We start from the raw sequence: 27,412 nt of genomic DNA on the forward strand, positions 1-27,412 counted from the left end.
TGTAAGAGTTTTTTCCAGCAATAAAGCTGCCGTTTTGAGTTTACTTCCCGTGTACGAGTCCTGCATTTGGGTCCTACATCCTGCCTGCAACACAGCAAACCATGACAGTGTTGTTTTTTGAGCTCATTTGGCTTTAAGTGATTTTTGACTCAATCAGTCTGGCAGCAATCAGACCTGGGAGTGGCTAATAATAATAACTGGACTCAGCTTTCCAGAAAACTTGATTCATCAAAGTTAATGTATAATTAAACAATTACTTTTTTCACACAGATCCAAGCAGGTTTGAATTGCTTTCCCCCTCATTTAAAAACAGCATTTCATATTTACTCGGATTATCTTTGTCCAATGTTAAAATTTGTTTAATGATCTTAAACATTTGAATCTACCAAATATGTAAAAAACTAAGGAATCAGGAAGGGGGCAAAAACTTTTTCATGACACTGTGCGTATGTCAAACAGTAGTAAGTACAAAAAAGAAAAAAAGCCCAGCTTCACAGAGCAAGTACTGTACAGTACACAGAATCATACCACCCTATGCTACACCGTGTGCTCTTCCTTTCACATCTCTCACTTTTCACTATCACTGTGAATGAATATTTCATATAATCTGAGAGTTTCAAAAAGGCTGATAAATAGGCAATTATATCTGTTTATCGGAAGGAACTTGGCCTGTTCAAAGACAGTAAAGAAATGGGAAGCTGGCTCCTTTGAGGGGCTCTGTTTAATTGGCTCTTATTCCAGTGTGACTTTAAGATGCCCAGCCACACAAGGTTCCACCAAATTAGCTTTGGCTTTAAGATAATATTTCTCTTTGTGTGCGAAATATTCACTCCTCAGCAAGAAAGCCCGACACTGGGGTAGAAGAGCATATCCATCATTTGTTTTGATACTTGCTCATTATCAGTGACTGCAGTATTTTTTAATGACACCATACCTAACCCTTTGTGCATTAGTTTCAATTAATGCACAAAACTTAAGTCATTTACCAAATCAAATATGAATACAAAATATTATATTTTATTAAAGGGTTCCAAAGCAACCCACTGGGTGATGCCATACTTCAATGCATCCATCTTTATATGAAACAGTAAAGACCTGTTAATCTGGGTGTCAGATCAGAAGATTTTACTATTACTTTATTACGTTTTATAAGAATTTGAAAAAAAATTCTTCCTGTCATTCTTTAACTCTTCATGCCATAATTTTGTTAAACCTCTTGAATAAAAGCTGAAAGTCTGCACAAAAGTTGTATGCGTGTCCAAATACTTATGCACCTTACTGTATATTTGTTGTTTTCCACATTATTTGCATTGTGTCTTTTACATGCATGAATTTTTATGTCCCTATCTCTGTTTGAGTTCCAGCATGTAATTTCTTCCTCTGTGCTATAAAACAACCCAGCATGTCCTATCACTTCTGACCCAGTGGAGCGTGCATGATCAGTGTTGAGCTTTTCCTCTTCGCTGTGATGTGCTTATGTGTGTATGGCAATTATGTATCCCAGAGCCATTGCTTATGTTTGCAGTGTTGTAAGGTTAAAATGGTTAACATAAGATCTTTTATAGTTAAATGTGCAGAGAGCAACTGGACTATTCCTTTTTTTTCTCAGTATCTCCATTGAGGATGACTGCTTATTTATGTGTATTCATATGATCTGAAATCAGAGAACGAATGCTGGGGGAAAAAATTGTTTCCTTCTCATTTAACCCACTTTTGCCAAATACACCACCTCCCTCAGTTCATTCCTACTCTTAACCACTATCTTCTTCCTTCCCTGATTCCTCCTACTCCTCCCCCTCACTGCTGGCCTCTTTCATCCCCTGATGGCCCCCTCACTGCTAATTGGAGAGCGAGCTGTCCACTCTTCATTAAAAGATTTAACAGCCAGTCAATTAGGAGCTACCTCCCTCCACCCTAAACACACACACACACACACACACACACACACACACACACACACACACACACACACACACACACACACACACACACACACACACACACACACACACACACACACACACACACTAAACCATAGTCTGTAGCCATGGAGACAGTTGGAGATAAAAGCCCAGTGGTCATTTTGATGGACTTAGAAAATAAGTGGCCAGCTCAATTATAGATGTGTGTGAGGAATTACAACCTTCAAATTTTGGAACAGGGTGGGGTGAGGTGGGGGGTCTCTATTGACTTTCTACTCAATTAAACCGGATTTGAGTTAGTCCACATTCGCCCAATTTAACTTTCTATTCTGTGCCACAGCGAGTGTGAAGAGAGAGTGCATATGAATCACAGAAAATTGCCATTATGTCTGAGTAGATGAACTTAAAATGTTTTTAACACTTTGTATTATATAAAAAGTTTATTTTATATATATATATATATATATATATATATATGTATATGTGTGTGTGTGTGTGTGTGTGTGTGTGTGTGTGTGCGCGCGCATCATTCTAAAGAAATCCACCTGTGAACATCCATGGTTTAGACATCGTGGTCATGGACATGTACAAACTCCTGAGTGTTCAGCTGGTCAGATAAAACTCAAGCTCTGTACAGAAAAGAGCCAAAGTCAGCACCATCTCCTGGGCTGGCTGATGGAGGCTCTTTAGTGGTGTGCAGGACATTAGTGAGGGCCTTTTATAACATGGTGATGGCTTCTGCAACCTTTTATGCATTTGCCTACCGGGGAGGTGACAGCATGAAGAGGGACAGGTAACAGCTTAATAGACTGGTTAAGAGGGCCAGTTCTGTCCTGGTCAGTGCTCTAGGCCTCATAGAGGGGGTGGGTGAGAAGAGGATGTTAGCCAAGCGAATGTCCATGATGGGCAACACCCGCCCTCCCCTGCATGAGACTGTGGAAACCATGAGCACTCTAATTCACTTTTTCTTCCTGACCCTGGTGCTACTGTAGCACCTGCATTTCCCCAGTGTGGGATTAATAAAGTCTATATCTATTTCTTGTGACTTCTTTTCTTTACAAGAAGCCATAGAAAGCACCCTATACTCATCTTTCATCTTTCACAAGTTCCTATTGTGTTCTATAAGGAACACAGGTAAACTCAACAACTCATGTTGTTGCATGTTGACTGTGTAAGCTTGTGTAGTTCCATAGTCACAGATGAATTCTGAATGCACTGCTTTGCCTAAAACAAATGAGAGATTCAAGTTTACTTAAAAGCAACAAAAAATATGAAAGAGCAACACAAAGACAGGCTGTAAACACAGTGGGGTCAAAGTAATCAGTTTCCATATGTGGGTCAGCTTTGTCATATTAAATAGTATTTTATTAAAATTACATAATACCTACTCCTTCATAGGGTGAGCTGTTAGGAATGCCACACAGAAAATGAGAAAACTGGACTGAATAAAGGCAAACTTTGTCCAAATGTGTCCAGTGTGCCAACATTTAGTATATCTACATAAAAAAAGAACTGAGGGCTCTTCTTCTGCCCTCCTCACACTGGCTCACTCGCCATCTTCCATCCACTCAAAGACCGTTTCCATCGTTATCAGTGCTGGACATATTTTCAAGTATGAATTCCATCTTCCCAGTGGTTTGGAACAATCGATATTTAATGCTTATCGTACCATAATAGTCAACAGTGCGTAATACTTCTACTACAATTACTGTGACAGTAAAAAACTAAGGAAATTATGGCATCAGATGCAATCAGTGTGAAAATTCATGTTCACACTATATTTTACAGGCATAAATTGCCAGCTAGTGTGTTTCATATTTCTAAAGACATCTATCATAGCAGAATGCAAAACATCCACCAATCACAGTTACATAATGTTTAGAGCAGCTGGATATGCACAAATAAAGGGAGTGCAGCTGCATATCTGATAGAAAAAAAACCCAGCATAAAATGAAACAGCCAAGTCCATTTAGATTAGCAAAAACACACGTAGTTATGAAAAATTGTGGTATCATTTTTTATATAGACAAAGAGAAAAAAGATACAGTAGCTTACCTGAAACTACATTATCAGTAAACGCAACTATACTACTTTGGCTACATGGAAATACTGTAACCACCGTCCACCATTCACTAATCTCTCTGTGTGGTTGAGCAAAAATATTGCAGTATTATTGAGAATTTACAGTGATTTTGTCTTTACAGAGTCTTAAATGATTTATAAAGTTAAACTGGTCCCTTTTTTTGTTGTGGGAAAGTTCACACTGCAGAAACATCATCCAAACGTAAAAACTGATTTTCCTGATAGGGAAAGCTCAAATGCAAAATCTCGCTGGAATCTAAACTCCCTGTAAGAGCTGCAGGGCATGATGAAGGGTCACTTAAGACTTGCAGCAAAATCTCTGTGCAAGGGCAGAATCTATGTTTTCCTCAAGCTAAGACACGCTCTTACAGTGAATAGCCGTATGTGATGCAGACACACAAAGACACACTTGATTCTGAGTGTGCCTGAAAAAGCACTGAACAATAAACTGCAGTTCATTTGCAATTAACTCTCTTCACTAAAGTGGCGGTGCACTTAGAGCAGAAAATGCACTGAAGCACTGCAGCAGCTACAACATAGCATGAGCTGCTTAACTTTAAGTTGGAGGATATATTTAGCTCCTCATTCTCCTCTCCGTCTTACTCCTTTTCTCAGTCTTTATTTTTTGTTCCACTCATCTCCCACTCACTGCTTTTTATTTCCTTTCTGCTTCCCCTGCCTGCCTGTCATTTAGCAATGACTCTCAGACCAGTTCTGTGGGATTGTGTCATTATAGAAGTGCTATTACGGCAATAAAAAGAGCCACAAAACAACTTTACTATGACTATGGGAAAACCACTGAGAACATAATTTCTCTAATTTTATTTACTGTTCAAAGGTTTTTTTCCCCCAACACTTGATAATAAACACCCTACGTATGGATACAGGAGAGAGGGAGATCATTAATACAGTGAAGTAACGACAATACAACTTTCAGGTCTGTTAACAAATGGCACCGGCTGTTTATATTTACAAGCTGCCGATTTTAACGCACTGAATGTCAGGGAAGAAGGAGAAGGAGAAGAAGGAATTATGGCCACTCTGGCACCCATATACAGGTGGAGGAGAAAGGAGTTGGGAGTCATTAATCAATCGCCTTGTCCTGACTGAAGACAAAGCACTGCTGACATCAAGGACCTAAGCTGTCAGTGCTGCTTTGCAGCCCACAGCACAGAAGAAAAGGTGGATGTGGGGGAGAAAAGTGAGAAAATAGGAAAAGCGATGGCGTGATGAGGTAGATGAAAGACTGAAAAGGAGTATGAAAGGTTGACTTTATACCTTTGCCTTGGTTTAGGAGTCAGGATCTATCCAACAAGTAAATATTAAAAGGGGACAGGGTATACTGATGTACAAGCATGTTCACATGCACTTGAACACTGACAAAATTTTAGTTTCCGAAAACATATTCGAGTTACAATATAATCATTAGAGATGGCACGATACCACTTTTTTATGTCTGATACCGATACCGATATCATAAATTTGGATATCTGCCGATACCGATATGAATCCGATATAGTGTTTTTTAATCAACAAAACTGTTTTTTTTAAATATCTTGCTGCATTTTGTATAAGTTCATACTTAAGTTTAAAACAACAACTACACTAAAGCTTTTCTGTTATACCTGTATGCAAAAAAAAAAAATATTTCATAGTTCAGCAATACTGATCAATCTAATAAACTTAAACCTACACCATCCTCCCTATTCTGGTATTTTAAAGAGTACTTAGCGTAAATATTAAGCAACCTAACTAATAGGGTTCCAACTCCCAGCAACAACAAAAATAAATAAATAAAAAATAGGGAACCACCCCTCACGCTCCACCTCATGATGCTTAATCGACGTAATCAACCTTAATTTGATGCAGTGTGAAAAAAAATGCACCGAAATCAATTATTTTTCAAGAAATATTAAATAGATTCAACATCTTTCTTCAACAAAATTGCAGACTGCACAGATGGTACCTTCCCAAAGGAAAAAGTACTATAGCTTACTAGGGTATATATATTAGACTTAATAGTCACTATATACAGTAATTGACTTCTATTCCTTTTACATCAAATTAAAACTTTGGGTGTCAGATAATTATTTATTAAAAGCTAGACATTTTAAATGAGAATAAGAAAGAAAAGTATGTCTTTGTGCCCCCTTTTCCCTGTTAATGCCCTATCGGCCCCCCTGGCTAAACTTTGCTAGATCCGCCCCTGCACAGTTACCAGCCGTCAGCTACGTAGAAAAAGATCCTGGAGTAGAAAGTAATATTAAATAAATTCTAACAACAGCTTATCAAGCTTAAACGTGCTGCTGTTGTTCAGCCGCTGGTTTCCTCTTTCTGGTGCAAAGTGGGCCAAAAACAAACAAGAGAGACGGACTCGCGACAGAAAAGCCGATCAGCTGATCATTAAGCAGTTTCATGATTGAAGTAGCAGCAAGAAGAGGCAGTCGCTTGTTAAGCTTAACGCAGGAATGCTTTACAGAGATGGACTTACACACTTGCTTTACTTCTCTCGGGGATAACTTTGTCGGAGATGAAATGCCGGGTTGCTAGCGAAGCTCCAAACCACCGACAGGTCCCGCATGCCACAGCCGCTCTATCACGTGATGCATACTGCTCCGACGTGCTAACGTTCTGAGGCGAGTTACGGCGTGTTGCAAGTTTTGTGAGGTGCTTTCGTGATATTTAATGGATCGGATTACATTTTTTTATTTTTCTCCGATATCCGATCCAGTAATTTAGGTCAGTATCGGACCGATACCGATACGTAATATCGGATCGGTCCATCTCTAATAATTATACACTTTATGTGTAGACCTCGATTCAAGTCAATTCATTTTTATTTATATAGCAACAAATCACAACAACAGTCGCCTCAAGGAGCTTTACACTGCAGGGTAAAGACCCTACAATAATAGAGAGCTCCCGCAATCAGATGATGAGCAAGAACTCTGGTGACAGTGGAAAGGAAAAACTCCCTTTTAACAGGAAGAAACCCCAGCAGAACCAAGCTCGCGGAGAGGTATCTGCCATAACTAAATAGGGACGATGGGAGGAAGAGACACGCTATTGAAGAGAGCCAGAGATTAATAATAACTAATGACTAAATGCAGAGTGGTGTTTAAACACATAGCGAGTGAAAAAAAAAATGAATGAAGAAGAAAAACTCCCAAAGCTAGCTATTCCAGTGTAACAAAGGAAGGATTCAAGGTCACTTGACTCAGAGCTAAGGCAAGTTTTAAGCCTAATTTAAAGCAGAGAGGGTGTCTGTCTCCCAAATCCAAACTGGGAGCTGGTTTCATAACAGAGGGGCCTGCCTCCCATTCGACTGTACATCTGAAAACGTTTTGTGTTTTTCTTGAAGGCAAGTCAAGTTTGTATTGCTTTTCAAGTGCCTTCATCATTTCAAATGTTAATAATTAAAGGCAACATTTTGGATTTGTCTCATTAGCTCTCTTGGCCAGAGTTTATTCAATAAGGAAAGAAACTGAAAATTTTAAATTAGTCTGAGTGATTCATAATTATAAGTCACAGCGCTGTAAAATATATGGCTGGTGTAGACTCATAACTTAGCAATGGACAAAATGAATACGGCATACATGAATTTAATTTTAGAAAAAATTTTTTTTCAAAACCGACGATGACGTTGGCGTCGGGATTTGAGTTGTGAAAGCGTCTGTGCTGAATGTAGAAGCCACGTCCGAAGTTCACTCTGATGCCTCTGTCTTTCTAAATGGAGGGAAAATAACTGCGCGTGTATATGTAAGCATGTAAAAACTGCAGATAGTAAGATTAATAGCAACAGTATTTTGTCTATAGCCACCATTGTAGAAATTTATTTCATATAAACAACGTGGTGCACAGTGTGACGTCAAAAAAGACTCACACCTTTGACGTTGCATGACTAAATGTCCGTTTTCCTCATCCACACGTAAAAGCGAACACTGAGTTTTTGAAAATCTCCACCCTGGCAGGAGTTTTTAAAAATCTAAGTAACCCTTCAGTAACCCAAAATGGCGTTTACATGTGGATGAAAGGCAGAAAAAGCAGCGTTTTCAAAAATACCTGTGTACGTGTGGACGTAGCCATAGTCACTTGCATGACAACATTCGATCAAAGCACTTTCAATTTGGGTGAAACACTCAGTTTTTAGCCTGACCAGTGACAAACAAATCCATCAGAGATAAAGTAAGAACAGACTTTCAGAAAAATACAGAAGGGTTCAACACATTTCACTACAAAAAAAAAAGAAAAAAAAAAAAAAAGAGAAAAGCAAAAGATTAGAGAATGCCATAAAAATATCTCAAAAAAGGCAAACAGTGTCGTTTGGACAGATAAAACTAACCTGCAACAGAATTACACAGAGACAGAGTTTGGAGAAAGGTCACAATCTGATCCATACAACTTCACCTGTGAACACTGGGGGCACTGTTATGCACGGCATGCAGTGGTGCTGTGTCAGTGATTATTGATGATGTGACAGAAGATGGAAATAGCTCAAATTCAGCCACGCATGCAAAACTGAGTGAAAAGTGCCTCAGACTATAGGTGGAAACTAAGCCAAAACATACTGTGAAAATGAACAGGGACTTTTTCAAGGTCAGGAAGTGGAATATTATGAAACAACCAAATCAGTCTCCTGCTTTCAACTCCATTGTGGATGTACTTCACCTAAAGAAGATAAAAGTAAAAAGTGGGCAGAAAGACCCAAAACAACATCTGAAGACAGATGCAGGTACGACCTTTACTGCCAGACCCTTCAGGCGATGTCTGACCAAGCATCAGGAGGTGGAAACGCACAGTCCCATGGAAACCCATGAAGTGACATTTAGGCTCCTGAAAATATAGGACTGTGTAACAAACACTTGTAACCAGCCATTCTGCTATTGAATAGCTGTTAATGGAGCTGCTGAAATACAAACTGATGATGCTCATAGTTGAACATGAGCACAAGTTTAATGTGCCTTTTTACACCACCAAGAAAATGAGCTATCATTTAGTTTGACGTTGAGCTCGTCGCCCACCATGTGTCTGACTGTTTGCTAGGTGCTGTTTTGGCCTGAAGCAAGGCGACCCAGCAGTGCTATAACAGACGTTCACAAATGAAGTTTTAGTTCAGAGCAAGAGCTCCGCAGATGATGCCCAGAACGTGACCAGTTTGTACCAAGTCAGTATGATCTAGCACAGAAAACTTCATTTTTCTGTTAAATTTTCAGCACAAATATTTCCAGGCCTGTGACTGCATCATGCTGTTCAGTGGCCTTTTCTGTTCCCAACATATCCCAGGACACACTCCGACAGATGACAGCTGCTTGGATTCACAAAGTGGAAGAACTGAAAAACAGACAGTTCGTGCTGTCACCTTTGTGAAAGTCTCAAATTGATTTTTCTTCTATGAAGAACTTGAACTGAAAAACTTTTTTTTAAATTTCTTTTTACTGTCATCCGTGTAAAACTATCCAACTACTTTTTATGCACTTGGTTACCTTGGTAAAAACAAGAGAAACAGAAAAGCTGAAGCAACAATAATTACACTTTTTTTTGCAGATAGATGCAAAAAAAAAAAAAAAAGTTGTGTTGAATGCAGTTTACATAACTAAGAATAATAACACTAAACAGTGCCAGTAAAGTGGACTGTATCCTCACTGAAGAAGTGTATCGTGTACAAAGAATGATACAAAAGCTAATCCTTAAAGACAAAAACTTTTTGGATAAAACTCTTCAGAGATTACTAAATGTTTTTCTTCTATCAAATGAGCAAAAAAAGAAAAAGAAAAAATATATAATATGCACTTTGATGGGCTTTAAACGTTCACTGTGAGCAAGCAAAAAAGAAACAAAGCTGAGATGAAATTCAGCAGATTTTTGCTTTTGGTGCAGACTCTCTTCATGAACTAAGATGCTCCACCGATTTACCAAAGACGGTTTTTAATCACAAGTTGTTACTAATGACATTAGTAAGTTTTCTCTTTTACACAAAGGTACAGAGTCACATTAATGAGTAGTAAGTGCCTGTGCTTACCTTCCATTTAGTGTTAAAGTGGCTGCAATCTTTTTAATTTACAGCTTGTTTTGTAAGTTTTCGATTTTTTGGATAAAGTTTGTTTTCCTTGACTGAATCACTGTATTATACATACACATCATATGCAACATCCACCAGATGCTGCTTTATTATCCAGCATCCAGCAGCACACTGAATATGTCACTGTCAATGATCTGTGTCATCTCTTCCCCATAGTGTGTACAAAAATATCTGCACTTGCATCAGGGTTAATGACCAAATATTCAAGAGTGAGTTTGTTACGTTCCCCTGAGGGGTCTAGGCGGTGAGGGGGAAGTAACAAAAGGTGTCCAGGTCAGAAAAAGGAGTCAAGGAGGCAAAAGGGTTAAATTAAAGAGTTTTATTAAAGTAGCTCAACTAAGAGAGACGGACAAGCCGCTATCACCATTTAAGAAAAACAAACAAAACTCAGGCGTTGGTCAATAAAGCAAAGTCAAAAGGAAAGCGCAGCTCACTAGCTGCAAACACCACAAAACACACACAGCTCACTAGCTGCAAACACCACAAAACACACACAGCTCACTAGCTGCAAACACCACAAAACACACACAGCTCACTAGCTGCAAACACCACAAAACACACACAGCTCACTAGCTGCAAACACCACAAAACACACACAGCTCACTAGCTGCAAACACCACAAAACACACACAGCTCACTAGCTGCAAACACCACAAAACACACACAGCTCACTAGCTGCAAACACCACAAAACACACACCGCTCACTAGCTGCCCCCACACAAATGGCACTCTGGCCCAGAGCTCACCCTGCTCTGGGCTTAAATACCCTTAATTGCTGATGGGAGTCAGCTGCGCCGGAGGGAAAGGTGGCACCTCAGGCAGAAGAAGTGGTGGGACATGCCCACACAGGCACCTTCAGGAGGAGGCCCTGCTAGGGCCGTAACACCCCCTCCCATAAATACAAACCCGTGGTTTGTCAAATTATCTCGATAACCAAAATGATTAATCAAGTCCGTAACCATTGCATCACCAAATTGCAGGTTTTCCACCTACCAAACCCCATAGCAACGGTTAGGCATTGTCAGCGGAAGCTGCCAACCCCATCTCAATGGGTTCAAAATACTTACTGAAGGTGGCCCCAGACCCTCAAAACAATGTCTCATGTGATGGCTAGGGCTTTTTTGAGCCATCACATGTGGAGAACACAGGCAGTCAGAAGACCTTTCTGCAACACTTTGCAGACGATTCCTCAAGTCACCGGTACAGGCATGTTTGTTAGCCAGGGTTGCGGGTCTTACTGGTGGTTTTATACACAGCCTGTCCCCCTGCAGGTCATTTTGGGGACCTGGGAAATTGTCAACCAGCGGCCACTCAGGGTTAATTGATCCCTTACACTGACCACAGGAGCCCCTTAAACAACTATGCCCCAAGTGTGGTCCTTTGCTGGGCCTGACAACCTTGTTAGTTTGAGAACCATGAGTGACTGTTTTCAAATCAGGCCTTCTTCCCTTTCGATACGCTTTCCGCTTAAGTGCCAGTTTCACACAATCAGCAACCACATGGCCAGGCTTGTGGCAGAAGAAACACAGTTTTGCTTTGGAACTTGAAACCACCACTTTTTCAGCCTCGTTAGCTGGCTCCCTCCTAGCTCTCCAAGATGTATTGTAGTGAGAAGGGATGTCACATTCTACAGCATTTGTTTTATGAGTTAGGGTAAACTCATCTGCCAGTATGGCAGCCTGCTGTAAAGTGTAAACCCTCTGTTCACTTAAATAAAGAGCAATACACTCAGGAACAGAGTTTTTAAAATCCTCCACAAGCATGAGCTCACGTAACGACCCCAAACTTTTAACCTGGCTTGCAGAGCACCACCTACCAAAAAGCTTTGCCTTCTCCCGAGCAAAGTCAAGGTAGCACTGACCCTGTGCCAACTCCAAACCTCGAAAGTTCTGCCTATAGGCCTCAGGCACAAGTTCATAGGCTTGGAGGACAGCACTTTTAATCTTTTCATAAACTAGGCTGTCCTGCATAGACAGACCAGAGCAAACTTCCTGAGCCTTACCTGTGAATTTACACAGCAACATCACCCCCCACACGTCTTCAGGCCACTGTAATGCAGTTGCTATGCTTTCAAATACACTGAAGAAGCTCTCAACACTGGATTCACAGAAAACGGGAACCAGGTGGATGTTATTGCCCACAAACGAGCTTCTAGACACCTGTTCACCAACAGATGTAGGCCCAGTGCTCGTCAGCTCCAGCTGATTCAACTGGAACGCCATTTCAGCCTGAAGAAAACCACCACACACACCTGCGCCAGTTCTCACAGGCTAGCCAACAATTAATGGTAACCGAACAACTTACTCTTCTTGACCAACTTACCTTTTGCTACACACACATTAACAAATACAACCTACCCAGTTCCTAAGCACAGCAAACTTTACCTACCTATCTTCTGGAGCGTGCTGGGCTCGAGGCAACTTGAAAGGCAGAACTTCAGCGACCGGAGCCCTGAATTGCCTACCCCCAACAGGGAACTAATCCCCGCCCAGGATTACTCCGAAAATAAAAAAGGCAAAATAACAAAAGAGTGCCCGAAGGAAGCAAGAGAGAGACGGGGGGTGGAGCAAAAGAGGAGGAGGCGGAGAAAAACACCACGCCCACACAAGGGCAGTATCAGGAGGCCCAGCTAGGGCCGTAACAGAGTTCTTAAGAAGAATTTATACAACTCAATAAAAATAACCCCTTTTTGTCCTGCACAGAATCTTAATCAACAGTTTACCAGCTTGAAGCTTAACAGCGATGGCGTGATTGCAGGGATATTTAAGAAACTCCTGAGCAAAGGAGAAAAAACCTCCAGGCGATTTCACATTTCATTTTAGTTGAACCTTTTAGCTTAACTGACACACTTTTTCTCACACAAAGAAAAATAGATATATTGCAGATGATTTAGCTACTAGTAAAGTTACATTTACAGTCCTTGGGCATCCACATAATAACACATCTAATACACTAACAACTAGCTTTCAACTAGCTTAGATCTTGAAAATGTTGAAAATGGTATCACGTTTTTTATTTAATGCTACAATATGATGAAAAGGGCATCAGTTTAAAATGTATACCATGAAGTATGAGCAGGAAAAAAAAAATCACTATCAACGATGCTTTAACATTACCTACTGTACAATCTGAGACTCCAAACAACAACAGTAGTTGATATCCACTGCTACAGTGCAACACGTCTATTAACATTTCTGTGGGCCGGGAGTACCAACACGTTACCCTGACTAATGCAAAAAGTAGCTGTAACACTGTGTGTATCATGCATGAGGAAGAATTTCTTGAGCCACAAGGTAAACAAACTTTGGCAGAATGACAAAGCTGTGTCAACACAAATCAGCGCTCTGTCTCATAGTCTGACTGCAGCTCTCCATATCTGTATGTATGTCTGTGGCATCCCATTGAAACACACAGATTTACTGACACCAAGGTAGCCATTAGCAGCACTCTTCTCACCTAACTGCAGCAGAGGGGGTACTAAATCTCAAAAGCCTGTCATGGCAACAAACTCATATAGGCTTAATTTTTGTTTTATGTTCAAGTCTGAGCCAAAATGGGCCATGCCACACAAAACTGGAGCACTGTTTATGACATCAGCCACATGCTGTGACAGTGAACATTTTTCATACTGTGTGACCAGTTAAGGAGACAAGTCAAGCTACTCCTAACAGCAGAGTCCCCCGTCACAGACTAATATTATGTGATCGCCACGCAACATTTAGTTAAACCCCAGCAGATCATTCTCTCTTACACTGATAACAAAATAAATCAGTAATGGCTTTGACATCTTCACAATTGTCTGTCAGATTTAACCAAATTGAAGATATTAGAAACTAATTCAAATTTTCAAGTCAATAAATCAACAAAACATTTGAGCTGAGACAACACTCTCACTGCAACAGCTTCTTAAAGAGGACGAACATCTGTAAACAACTGTACAGGGTACTGTAATTTTACTGTATGTCATTAAAATGACATAAAGACCTTGAGGTAACAGTGTTGAACTTCGACTAACACTGATAATTTCTAAATATATCAAATAATCCATACACTGAATTATTTTTTATTTTGTAAACCCAGGTCATCTTGTACCCTTTTCAGCTTCACGTCCTCTTTGTTAATGCTCCTGCCTTTTCTGAAATATCCTTTCATCTTCACATACACCTCCCCTGTGGCTTTTCATATTTACCAAACTGTCTTTAATCTTTCATATTCTAGAGTTTTATTTTGCTTTGGGGTATTTCTTGTGCATGCCCTCCTGACAGTTTTTTGATAGTATTAGGCATTGTTTGGATTTCATGTCTTTCTTTCGCCTGTCACTTGCTGCCATGTTTGCTTCATGGGCCGCATTCCTGCTCTGTACATTAAAACAGAGATTACTGACTTTTATCTTGTCATCTGTCAGATCCCCGCCTTTGAGTCAGCTTGAGCTCGTGTATAATATGGTTGTCTCCCTCCTTTGAGGGTTTCCTCTCACCTGAGCCTCCACTTATCAGTTTTTTCACTCTTCCCTGTGAATATTTGTGATGACACTGTTATGACTACTTTAATCAAATATATATGTTTATATAATCTGTATTTTCTTTCACAGCTCTTTCCAATTAAAAGAGCTGTGAAAAAAGTAAATGAAAGACAATGTACAGTTTATTTGTGAATTAGTGCACTAATAATTGCCTTACGTTAGATTACAAGGACTTCACTACCCATAATGCTCTTATAAGTTATCTAGCAATGTAAAGATATTACTTTCTAAACACAAGAAACTAGTTAAGCCTGTGAAATATGTGTATTTCTGGTTTACATTGACTAGAGAAAATGTCTCGTTTCAAGCGTAGGGTCTCTTCTTGTTTTGGAGCCACTGTGAGATAGCAGTAATTCCCTTTGCAGTATCAAGAAAATTACCCGAATACATCTGGAAAAATAGCGGCAGGGCTCACTCAAACAGACAATGATTACGATTCTGCAGTTCAGATACTCCAAAGTAGATTTAGAAAGAAGGTTCTCATTGGAAATGCGCATGTGTCAAAGCTAGTGAATCTCACTCATCCAGTGTTGGTGCACTGAGGCAGTTACAGTGGGGCAAAAAAGTATTTAGTCAGCCACCGATTGTGCAAGTTCCCCCACCTAAAATGATGACAGAGGTCAGTAATTTGCACCAGAGGTACACTTCAACTGTGAGAGACAGAATGTGAAAAAAATAATCCATGAATCCACATGGTAGGATTTGTAAAGAATTTATTCGTAAATCAGGGTGGAAAATAAGTATTTGGTCAATAACAAAAATACAACTCAATACTTTGTAACATAACCTTTGTTGGCAATAACAGAGGTCAAACGTTTACTATAGGTCTTTACCAGGTTTGCACACACAGTAGCTGGTATTTTGGCCCATTCCTCCATGCAGATCTTCGAGAGCAGTGATGTTTTGGGGCTGTCGCCGAGCAACACGGACTTTCAACTCCCGCCACAGATTTTCTATGGGGTTGAGGTCTGGAGACTGGCTAGGCCACTCCAGGACTTTCAAATGCTTCTTACGGAGCCACTCCTTTGTTGCCCGGGCGGTGTGTTTTGGATCATTGTCATGTTGGAAGACCCAGCCTCGTTTCATCTTCAAAGTTCTCACTGATGGAAGGAGGTTTTGGCTCAAAATCTCACGATACATGGCCCCATTCATTCTGTCCTTAACACGGATCAGTCGTCCTGTCCCCTTGGCAGAAAAACAGCCCCATAGCATGATGTTTCCACCCCCATGCTTCACAGTAGGTATGGTGTTCTTGGGATGCAACTCAGTATTCTTCTTCCTCCAAACACGACGAGTTGAGTTTATACCAAAAAGTTCTACTTTGGTTTCATCTGACCACATGACATTCTCCCAATCCTCTGCTGTATCATCCATGTGCTCTCTGGCAAACTTCAGACGGGCCTGGACATGCACTGGCTTCAGCAGCGGAACACGTCTGGCACTGCGGGATTTGATTCCCTGCCGTTGTAGTGTGTTACTGATGGTGACCTTTGTTACTTTGGTCCCAGCTCTCTGCAGGTCATTCACCAGGTCCCCCCGTGTGGTTCTGGGATCTTTGCCCACCGTTCTCATGATCGTTTTGACCCCACGGGATGAGATCTTGCGTGGAGCCCCAGATCGAGGGAGATTATCAGTGGTCTTGTATGTCTTCCATTTTCTGATGATTGCTCCCACAGTTGATTTTTTCACACCAAGCTGCTTGCCTATTGTAGATTCACTCTTCCCAGTCTGGTGCAGGTCTACAATACTTTTCCTGGTGTCCTTCGAAAGCTCTTTGGTCTTGGCCATGGCGGAGTTTGGAGTCTGACTGTTTGAGGCTGTGGACAGGTGTCTTTTATACAGATGATGAGTTCAAACAGGTGCCATTCATACAGGTAACGAGTGGGGGACAGAAAAGCTTCTCACAGAAGACGTTACAGGTCTGTGAGAGCCAGAGATTTTCCATGTTTGAGGTGACCAAATACTTATTTTCCACCCTAATTTACGAATAAATTCTTTACAAATCCTACCATGTGAATTCATGGATTTTTTTTTTCACATTCTGTCTCTCACAGTTGAAGTGTACCTCTGGTGCAAATTACTGACCTCTGTCATCATTTTAGGTGGGGGAACTTGCACAATCGGTGGCTGACTAAATACTTTTTTGCCCCACTGTATATGATGAATGCAAAATTCAAATTGGGAGCCTAGAGTCAATGGGACTGGTATTGGATACCTGTTAAAGATGCTACTAGAGGACATGACTCTTGGTTGTAGCTGTCAGAATTGAGCAGAAGACAAATGGAAGGTGGTGGATGTTCTTCAGGACTATCAGAGTGAATAGAGAACTTGGCAAATGATGACCTTGTACAATCAGACAAAGAGCCTCTCTGCTCACAAGCCATGCAGGAAATCATCGTCCTCCAGTGACATGAAACTAAAGAAACCATGAATGGCACCCATCCATGCACTGAAATCACATTTGTAGAAGATGAAGAAGCTAGGCAGGCACTTTGTATGATTCGGAAATATACTGCAAGGCAAAGGACGAGTCATTTGTAACATGTGGAGGCTGGCATCACATATCTATTTGTGAGGAAAAATGAGGCACATCCATGTACGGAGTCTAAACAGACAATGTCATTTTGCCAGTACTTTCCCATCAGAAAAGATGAAGCCTGACAATGAGAACACTCTGTTGTTGCATTCTGCCAAAGCGTGGGGGGTAAGGAACACGTGTAGGATGATAGTCTGTTTCTCGCTTTATGGAGGAAGTCAGAAGAGCTTTGATTGTGACAATGCAGCGATGGTGCTGGAACGACCAATCATCAGACAAGGGACATTTAACCTCTGCACATTTGGCTCTGTAACATGTGAAGCTCAGCTTGGAAACCATCTGGCATAAACTGCAATATACCGAAATAGAAACAGCTGCAACCTCTCAAGTGTGCACTTGCATTAAAGGTTCACCGCGATTTCACACAGAGGGAGGTGAAGAAGTCTAATATTTGCACACTTCCCTGGCGATACAAAACCTAACTTTTTGTGGCAGCTGCTCACATTGCTAGTGACAGATAATTAAGGTCAGATACATACAGACTGGTGTCATTAGATTATAACCTTGCACGGGCAGTTTGGGACACTGTAATAATTTCCATCATGAATTCTGAAAATTTAGGTCACTGAGAATCACAAATGAAAAGTCTGGGAGTGAACGAATGAACGAAGCTGCTCTGACAACAAAACAACTCTGGGCAACTACCGCACTGGCAAGAAATGGTTAAAAAGGTTTGAAAAGAAAATCAAAAAAGATATCAATGAAGTGATGGAGGACAACTCGACAAAAGGGATGGTGAGGATGTGCAAAGGAATAATAAATCACTATTAGTATTTTTTAGTATTTATTTATTTATTGTCATTGTCAAGAACAATGAAATTGCGTTTGGGGCTTCCATACAAACCAAAAAAAAGAAGAAAATAATAAATACCCCTTAAAACCCAAGTGTACATATTTAACCCAGTGTGACTCCAATGCAATAAGACAATCCTTAGCAATAATGTTCGTAGAAATTCAGACAAAGACCTGAGAAACATGACAAAATACAACAATGCAACCCATTCAATATTATTGTACTGTGAGATATGATATCAGATATGATAGTTATCTATTTAAGAAAGAGGGGGGGCGGGGGCAGGAGGGGGAAGAGAATAAAGATATGATGCACCAATGCAGACCAGTTCATTGCTATTAAGAAGTTGGATATGGTTATTGTCCGTGAGAGGGGGGCAGAGAGTTCAGGAGCCTATTAAACATTCAAGCGTAATACCTGAAAAAGGATAAATTAGTCCCTGAATTTAGGAAGTCCCTGTCTAAAGGAGTGCTTCTGCACATATCAGCATCATAACTGGATTGGGATGCTGGGAGATTTCTGTGGTTTATGGCACTGTTAACAGGAGCTGTATGTGCTCAGAATGACCAGGGCAGTGCCCAGCAGAAGGAAGGACATTTAACAATACCCAGTGGTGATAAAGACCATCAGAACCTCACTTTATGTGAATGACTTTATGCAAGTTTGCAGGAGGTGTCAGTGGCTCACTCAGTGACAGCAACATGAACACAGAGTCTGCTGCAGGCATGGCCCGCCTGTTTAAGTGAATAACAGGCTCTCTAGACCTGATAGTGAAGCAGTAGATCTCTAAAATTCACATCACTTCACTGGCAAGGCAGACATTTCACACATTTGTTTCAAGGTAGATGTTTTGCTTTTAGATTTAAGGCAAAGGTTGGACAACAGAAAGTGGCACCACTTCCACTGTTGTTGATTTCGGAGGATTATGCAAAATCATCGGGGCGTATTATGCCAGAGATCCAGCTCCCTTTCAGCTGGATCTCTGGCATAATACGCCAGAATAACGTCAATGAACCACAAGAGTTCAGTGTTCAGACATTACATAAAGTTTTGTTAGCAGTCCAAGAGTCAATTGTATTTCAGGGTCCATTCACTAAAGAAAATGCCTGACTTTTAAGTACATGTCTCAACGAATAAATTCCAAAGTAATTAGACTAAAGTACAAAAATCATATTGAAGAAAATGTGAGGTGTCACTTTTTGGAAAAGCAATTTGTTTGAAGAGTACAAAGTTTCAACTACCAGCTGGTGAAGGATGACACAGAGAGAAAGACCAACAGAGTAAAAGAGAGAGAAAAAAGGAACTTTTAGTGCTCTTGCACATCCTCATATAGAAAATCACCAGACAGTCAAGTGCTGAGTGGACTAACACACTCTTATCCTTAAATTTTAACACCTTGTGGGATATGCTGAAAAAAAAATAAACTCCCCATGTTCTCTCTTTTCTTCCTTAGCCATCGCTTTCTTTATTCGCCGTCTTCCTCCCCTGCTTTTAGTTCAGCTCTTGACTCCTCAAAAACCCGTTCCCTCATTTCCATGAGAATTTCTCTGCGCTGCCCTTTCCGCTACGGGGAAGCTGCATCAGACCTGTGCAGGTGGCTGATTTAGGTGTTTTACAATGGAGCATAAATTACATAAGGATAAGTGTGTGTGCAGTAAAATTGATGAGTAACAGTTAGAGTTTGATTTCTGCTCAGTCAGAACGCTGTAACCTTGCTAAAAGGATGGGATGTGAAGCTAATTACATGAAGGATGGCCTCCAATCATGCAATCTTCAGCGTGTGCTTTAGTGTGTGTGTGTGTTTGCAGTTGTCACCTGAAGCAGTATTGATGGTCCTGACAGCCTCCCTGGTGCTGACTCTGTTATTAGGGGGATAGTCAGGGACAGTGTTTTCGTAGTGCTTCCCTGACATCCGTGGACTCACTTTGGCAGGTAGATGACTGAAAAATAGAGAGATGGAGAAGGATGGAGAGGAGGGAAGGGGGAAAAGAGAATTAGATAAAAAAGTGAGGAGGAGGAACGGAGAATAGAAGACAAAAAAACAATAAAATGCCTTGGATTTGGAGAATTGGCTTACGCACGAGTGATACAAAAGAGGAATGAAGGTGAGATAGAAGGTGATGAAAATGTGATGAAGGAGATGAAAATTGGTTTCTGTGTGTGCGTGCAAGAGTGACAGATGTTTTAACCAAAGACGATTTGTGCTTGAAACACTGCCTGGTTCCCATTACAGCCGCTGACAATCTGAGTTTTACACATAATACCGTGACACATGTGCACAGTCACGAACAAACACACATGTGCACATTCCCAATTTCACACATAACAGCCAGCGATCCCCTCATTGGCTCACCCTGATTGGCTGTGCTGCTCATCAATGGCATCCACGGCACTCTCCACAGAGCTCAGGAGAGACTGGATCTGATTGGCTGACTCCTTCAGCAGGAAACGGGTAACAAATTGCTCCACGTTGGTTCCCCTCTCATACACCTGGAGAGAAAAAAAAAGGATTGACAGCGTGTGTCATATATAATTTGAGTTGTTCTGTCAAAAGATGTAACATCAAAATGTCTGTGAAGTCAATGTTTTCTTCCCCTTTCATCATGTCCTTCACACATCACAGCGCAGCACTGCAGCCTTCCTGTCCGTTACTATCCTGAAGAGACTTTTCAGCTCAAATCTTATTTTGCTTCTTCCTTGCATTCATTTAATGGTTGATTTGCTTCTCGCAGTGGACAGACAGCAGATAGGGAGGCAAAAATAACAAGTAAAAACAGACTAGTGCACTGTATTTGGAGAACTTGACAGCTGGTAATGGATTATTGGATAATGAACGACTTGAGACGTCTATACAGACAGTTGATTATTTGACTTTGTGGATGTAGTGTGTTGCAGCTGCAGTGAAAAAGGAAAGGTTGGTGTCACTGAAACTTTGAGACAAGCGTTGTCTTTCACAAACGGCCACTACTGTGTGATGCTATTCTGCTGTGTGTGCTAATTACTGTAAATTATATATATAAATAAAGCTTTTACTTTTAGAATTTAAGAAGCACTTTTGCCTTAAAGGAAATGTTGAATTATGGAAATCTTGTAGCCCCATAGGGACACGAAAATGTGACTTCCTACTTCCTACTGTTTCAGTTCAGATTCAGCAGACAAAGACACGAAGCCGCTGAAACAATATTCTTCTTCTCTAGCAATACACAAAGGCATAGCATCAAGAAAGGCGAGGGATCAATAAAGTCATCAGTTGTCAGCATCATTCACCGTTCTACTACAATACTGTTCCACCCGATTTACACCAGCCGCCTTAGATGAAGTGCATCAGTCTGTTGGTATTCAGCTTTCCCAGAGCTGTTTTAAATTGTGTCATGAGTGGCTATGAGTCCTTGAACGAATGCATATTTAAAATAAATGAGAATCCAATAATAAACGACAGACCTGTGAATGTGGAAAATTTGGAAAAGTTTTTAATTTTTTTTACCTCAAACATTTTCAAAGACAGAAGCTAAAAAAAGACAAGTGACATCCTAGTGAACGCATCAAAGCAGGCGTCCCTGAGCTGCTCCGCTGATAGTGTGAACACAGCAAACTGGCAGAGGAGTTGAGTGTTTCAGATAAGACTGGCACTCCTGCTTTAACTCTGATGACCTTATCACAGCGACCACTTAATTATTTAACGGCGTGAAGGTGTGCTTTAAATAAATTTAAAAAAAGCCAGTCCATTCAAAATGAGTCGCAGCACATCTGTCAGTTCTGGATTTCAAGCTGTGTGTATGAGGCTGTACTTTACAGTTTACTGCAAGTTACAGTTTGCATTTAAAGACTTTAAGGTAGTGTTTTGGTTTTTCTTTGTTCTCTTTCTCTCTCAAAAAATTTATCTAAATTCTAAAAGATTGACATGAATAGTTCATTTTCGCTCCAAGTTGGGAACATTGGCATGTCAGTATAAGAAATTGAAGAGTTATTTCCAAGGCTAGTGGTTACAGTATATGTAAACATGTATGTAAAATAAAGCGAAACTAATAAGAGTATGTTTCTAAAATTTTAACCCTCATTATTTCTACTGTACCAATATTTGACCATATGATTAAGTAATTTAGGTCCTGGTAACCCATCGAGGGCAAACTGTGGCTCTTACCACTTGCTGGTTGGGAGTTTTGTTCCCAATTGCCCTGAAGATCCTAAATTGGACCAGTAGAAGAAAATGCATGGAAGTGTTTTTATTTATGCATATTTGAAACTGTTTTAGTCAGAATATAGAAGGAGAAATACACAGCTGCAGCTCTAACATATTTTATAGCAAAAATAAAGCCCAATAAATCATAAACATAGTAGTACTAGGCAGTCTATTTGATGAATGTGCCATGTCTGGTAAACTTAAAAGTAGAAAAATGAAAAGAAAAAAGCATCAGGCTGCATTTTAAGAATAGATAAAATCTGGTAGTGGTGGTACTGGATCTCCAGGGAGGAAAGCATCAAAAAAATATCCATCCATCCATCCTCTGGAGTCTGGAGCCTATCCCAGCTACCGTAAGGGGGTGGGGTACACCCCGGACAGGTCGCTAGCCTGTTGCAGGGCCAACACGCAGAGATAGACAACTATTCACACTCACATTTACACATATGGACAATTAACTTAACTGCATGTCTTTGGTGGGAGGAATCTGATGTACCCGGAGATAACCCACGCAGACATGGGGAGAACATGCAAACTCCACACAGAAAGGCCCCGGCGAGATTATGGTGCGTCAAAACTAATCACCTGGAAACATTTCAAAGTCAACCAAAGTATTTTCCACCAACTCATGGAGCAACTTCAGCTTAATTAGCTAACTGGACACAGTTGAACCAATTTGCTTCACCCAGATGTCTTCAGTCTGCAAACTTAAGAGATGGTGACAGAATTTGAATTCTATTTTTGCTGCTAACGTTGGGGCCTGACAGGCAACGGTGACAAAGAAATAAAACTGCCAGCTTTCATGTACTGCTTAAGACATGTTTAAGGCCAAAACCTTTTCAGAATAATACATGAAAACCTGACTATTGAACACCAGGCCATAACTGACTGCACATGTACTCTAGAGAGTGGAGTCAGTCGGTCATGTCAGCTTTACTGTCAGGAGTCACAGTGCAGTGATTCAGGAAGACAATTAAGGTTCCTGTGCATTCACCCATTCTCTGCTGCACTCTAATCAAAGACAAACGCTCCTGTGAGACAGCGAATCACACAGGCCTCTGTATTGACTTCCATTATCATAGTCAATGACTTCCACACATGCACACAAGCAAGCATACACTGAAAGAGCCAAACTCATCCGTATCTGTGTGCAGAATAGTCCAGTCAGCTAGTTCTGATTTTCAAAAGCATCCAATAAAAGCTCAACTATCTGTAAAACAGCAACCAGATTACAGAATTTAGGCTTGTCGTCCAATTTGTACTTACTGTTTTATTCAGGAGGCGCCGATGACACATTAATGACTACCACGCTGAGATTCAATTATTTAAGAGGGATACACGTCTGAATAAACAGAAATGAAAAAGGAGAATCTTATCAGTTTTATTGAATAGTTTATGACGGTGTTGCGAGTCAATTGTGGACATTTAGTCTTAAAATTGGAAAATGCTGATAAAGTCTTGCCATTTATTTGATATATTCAACATGCTTTGTCTTTAGTTAGACAAGCTGAGTTCTAGCATTTATAGCAAACAAAAAAAATATTGGTAGGAAATTCCCTCTGGGTAAATGTAAATGCATGTGCCTTATAAATCAGCAGATTTGCAAGAAGGATGAGCTAAGATATAAGAATTATGATGGTCGGTAGAGGCAAAATAATAGATGAAGGCTGAGATATAACTGCCCTTAGCACAATTATCCAAATGTTCATACACAAAACAGACACAAGATTTAACACAAGTCAGGGCAACTCAGGGGGTTGGGAAGCTCATCTGTAACCGGAAGGTTGCCAGTTTGATGCCCCCAGCTCTCTCTGTCCTGGTCGTTGTGTCCTTGGGCAAAACACTTTACCCTACCGCCTACTTGGCCAGAGGGGCTGATGGCGCGATATGGCAGCATCGCTTCTGTCAGTCTGCCCCAATGCAGCTGTGGCTACAACTGTGGTTTGCCTGCACCAGTGAATGAATGAATAGTGGAATTGTAAAGCGCTTTGGGTGCCTAGAAAAGTGCTATATAAATGCAATCCATTGTTGTTATCATTAACAGAGCCATTATCCACAGACTGGATGGAAATGAATGGATGTGTCACAAACAACAAGAAGCTTATTTGTTTCCTTGTCGATACCGTGTCATCCCATACATATATATTACCATATTATGTCGTTGTAAGTTTTTAAGCATTGATAAACCTAACATGAAGACAGATTTCAATCTCACATAAAATGGAAAAGTGCATGAGCTCATATGAACGTGTATGCAAGATCGCTGATCATAACTGTAACATTTGGGCACTACTTGCAAAGGTTTGCATCAAAGCAAACCATGAAAATAAGATTTGACAAACTGGAGAGTTGTAGGGACACACAAGCTACCAAGAATATGAAGTATGAAATTTTAAAGGCACTGTGCAGAATTCAAAAAATTCTCAATTTGGGTATCCAAAAACATGCCACCAGTATAACTTCAGAGAAAATGGAGTGCCTTAATGGCCAAGGCGTTTAAGGCCTAACAGTTCTGTGGCACACCATTCCACATCTCTCCCTCTCTCCCCCATTTTTTCTGTCATTGCTGCACTAAAGAATTACATTTATTCAAATTAACTGATGTAAACATGAAATTGAAAATCACGATTAGTGTAAAGCAATGCACAGAAGTGTGTAAAACAAAAGCAATGGCTCAGCTCCATTTATGAAAACCTGCCACACAGAACAGATACAGCAACACTACAAGAGGCCCCGGGGCTGTAAACAGTATAACAAATATATTTTTATGCTATTACAGTTGCAGGCAGAGTTTTTTTCAGCTTTTTTCACGAAATCATTTTCCAGGACATTTTCAGTGACATGAGGCTGTTATAAGAGATCACGTTTGTGTCCTTACTGAAAATGTCCCTTTAAATTTTAGCCACTTCAAAGTAAAAACACATTCCTGACAAGTACCTTGACACAGTGCTGTTTTAAATACAGCGGGTGCTGACAATGAATACTGGCCCTTTTTTTCCCTTTGTAGAATTAAGTGAAGAAACTACTGCATTATTTTTCAACGCCACTAACAACTCTACTTTTAGTGCTTGATGTATGTGTTAACAAGGTTAACCGAGAAACAACCTAAATAAACCTTTTTTATTGACCATTCTAAAAGTACAGATGGAAAAATACGACCAAGAAGTCAGCTGCTACAATGCTAACAGTACATAAAGCAACTGTTTCGTAGAATTGCCGATCTATTTAATGCTGTGAACAGTCATTATGCATCCTTAAAGTACAAAAAATAGAAAATTTACAGATACATAAAGTTCCAACTAGGTGCCGATAAATACACAAAGCAGTCAAAACACTGTGCAGGGCGTTTTAAACTGTTTTAAAGATCATGACTTAACAATGGAGGCCATCTGATGAGCCCCTGTATGACACCAGGCTGTATAACATGTGCCATTTTACCAGACATTAATAAAATTTGGTTTAACACATCTGAAACTATCCAAACTTTTAAACACATTTTCACCAGTTAATGATGTTTATGCAGCTCAAACAGCTGCAGAACACTTTAAAATATGCAGTGAATGCAACATGTTTTAGGTAGCGTGTATATCCACCGTGGTCCTCCCCATTCTTCCTCAGTTATCCTGCCCCCTCCTTGCTCCCTCTTTCAAATGTTTCACATGGACCCAGCTACAAAACCCAGGATATGAAAACTGTGATCTATAATTCACACAGATCACTGACCCAGGAGGAGATACACCCTCCCTCTCTCAGCTGGCTCCCTGAACACGACCTGGTAATTAGCTTTGTGTATTATTCCTAGCATCTATAAGTGTGTCTTTATCTCATAGATAAACTGAGTTACAGTGTTACTGTGTTGAAATACAAAGCTCTCCTTCAAACCGTCACGACGGTGAGGCTTAACATTTTTATTGTATTTTGATGCCTCTTCCAAACAGCATTGTGCCAGAGACTTCCTATGAAATGATGCATATGCGTAAAGCAACAATATGCCCTGACAGAGTTTTTATTCCAGCACGGAGGTGGCTTTGTTGTTAGAAAAATTAAAAATAAAGGTCTTTCTTTAACTTACCCGGTTGAGCATGGCAAAAGGCTGCAGGAGCCTGGGTGTGATTCTGCCCCACTGTCCAATAAAAGTGAAAAATAGTCCAAAAGTATTTTTTTCAGTAAAACTAATTTATTCAGTTACTAGTAAGAGACTGCGTCAGGGAGGTCACTCAGTCCTTTGTATGTGCCTGTGATATTTCATCCTGCTCTCTTGCATTTCCCTCATTTTCTTAAGGTTACAACAACACTCCTCGTTAACAACCTACGCATGTGTTCAGCCCCCCCCCCCCCCTCTTCTCTCTTTCTGACACACACACACACACACACACACACACACACACACACACACACACACACACACTTTGTAGCAAGATGGAGGTGGCTGATTACAGAAGATTGTAGGTGGTAATCAGTGATTACAGAGGTTGTTCTAGTTAGGGGAAATTATTCCACCCTCAGCCCGTCCCTGATGGGATCACAAAAGCTTTGTGGAGAGGCAGTGGTGACATGTTCATCTCCAGTATGATTGACACGAGTGGCTACTCGTGGCTACAGTTACCTTCTGTTATGACCTAAGGCAAACCAGGTAGCATAATGCTCTCTTCGAAACTGTGATAAAAACCTGCATCCCGGTAGAAACAAACTATAAGAATATCACCTCTGCTTCACATCCAAGCTCGAGATCTGGGGCAGCAAATTAAAAGAAATATAGCAGCATCTGAAATACATTATTAGAGAAAATTATAAAACCTTTAATGAATTCATACCAAGGATGCACTGTTCGGTAAAGTAAGAACTTCTTCTTACTTCTTACTCGATTTGCTTTTATGTGCCTTGCAAAATTGACTTCATTAAACTCACTGACTTCATGCAAACAACCTCAGTGCAGTGTGCTTTGCAGACAACATCAGGCCATTTGCCATATGCTTCCCTTGCACTTTAAAGCTACACATCGACTTCATTAATTCTAACAAAATGGGAGAGGAGAAAAGAGGTTAACCTAAGAACCTCTGCTCACAGCAGCATCCACCAAGATGTAATGACTGGGTTCTGCATGATGAAACAGTGAGTGGCTCGCCCATTTTAGTAAAGCCCCAAATCAAGTTGTGATTGTGGTGCTGTTCAGTCTTAATAATGTAACAACGGTCTTCACAGTTCACTGTACATCAGGGCAGAGACAAAGCTGTTGC

At 40.5% G+C, this 27,412-nt stretch overlaps 1 protein-coding gene across 2 annotated transcripts in view; it reads right to left on the minus strand.

Annotated features, from left to right (window-relative positions):
- necab2 (N-terminal EF-hand calcium binding protein 2) overlaps positions 1-27,412 on the minus strand; it is a 151,906-nt gene that overhangs the window by 58,431 nt on the left and 66,063 nt on the right. For both annotated transcript variants that reach the window (XM_076886816.1, XM_014410961.3), the window contains exons 6-7: positions 20,349-20,485; positions 19,811-19,935 (exon numbers count right to left, since the gene is read on the minus strand). In XM_076886816.1, the coding sequence (XP_076742931.1) occupies positions 19,811-19,935; positions 20,349-20,485 (262 nt within the window). The remainder of the gene's footprint in view (positions 1-19,810; positions 19,936-20,348; positions 20,486-27,412) is intronic.

This window comes from Maylandia zebra, linkage group LG7 (genome assembly GCF_041146795.1).
Source record: "Maylandia zebra isolate NMK-2024a linkage group LG7, Mzebra_GT3a, whole genome shotgun sequence".
NCBI classification, from domain to species: domain Eukaryota; kingdom Metazoa; phylum Chordata; class Actinopteri; order Cichliformes; family Cichlidae; genus Maylandia; species Maylandia zebra.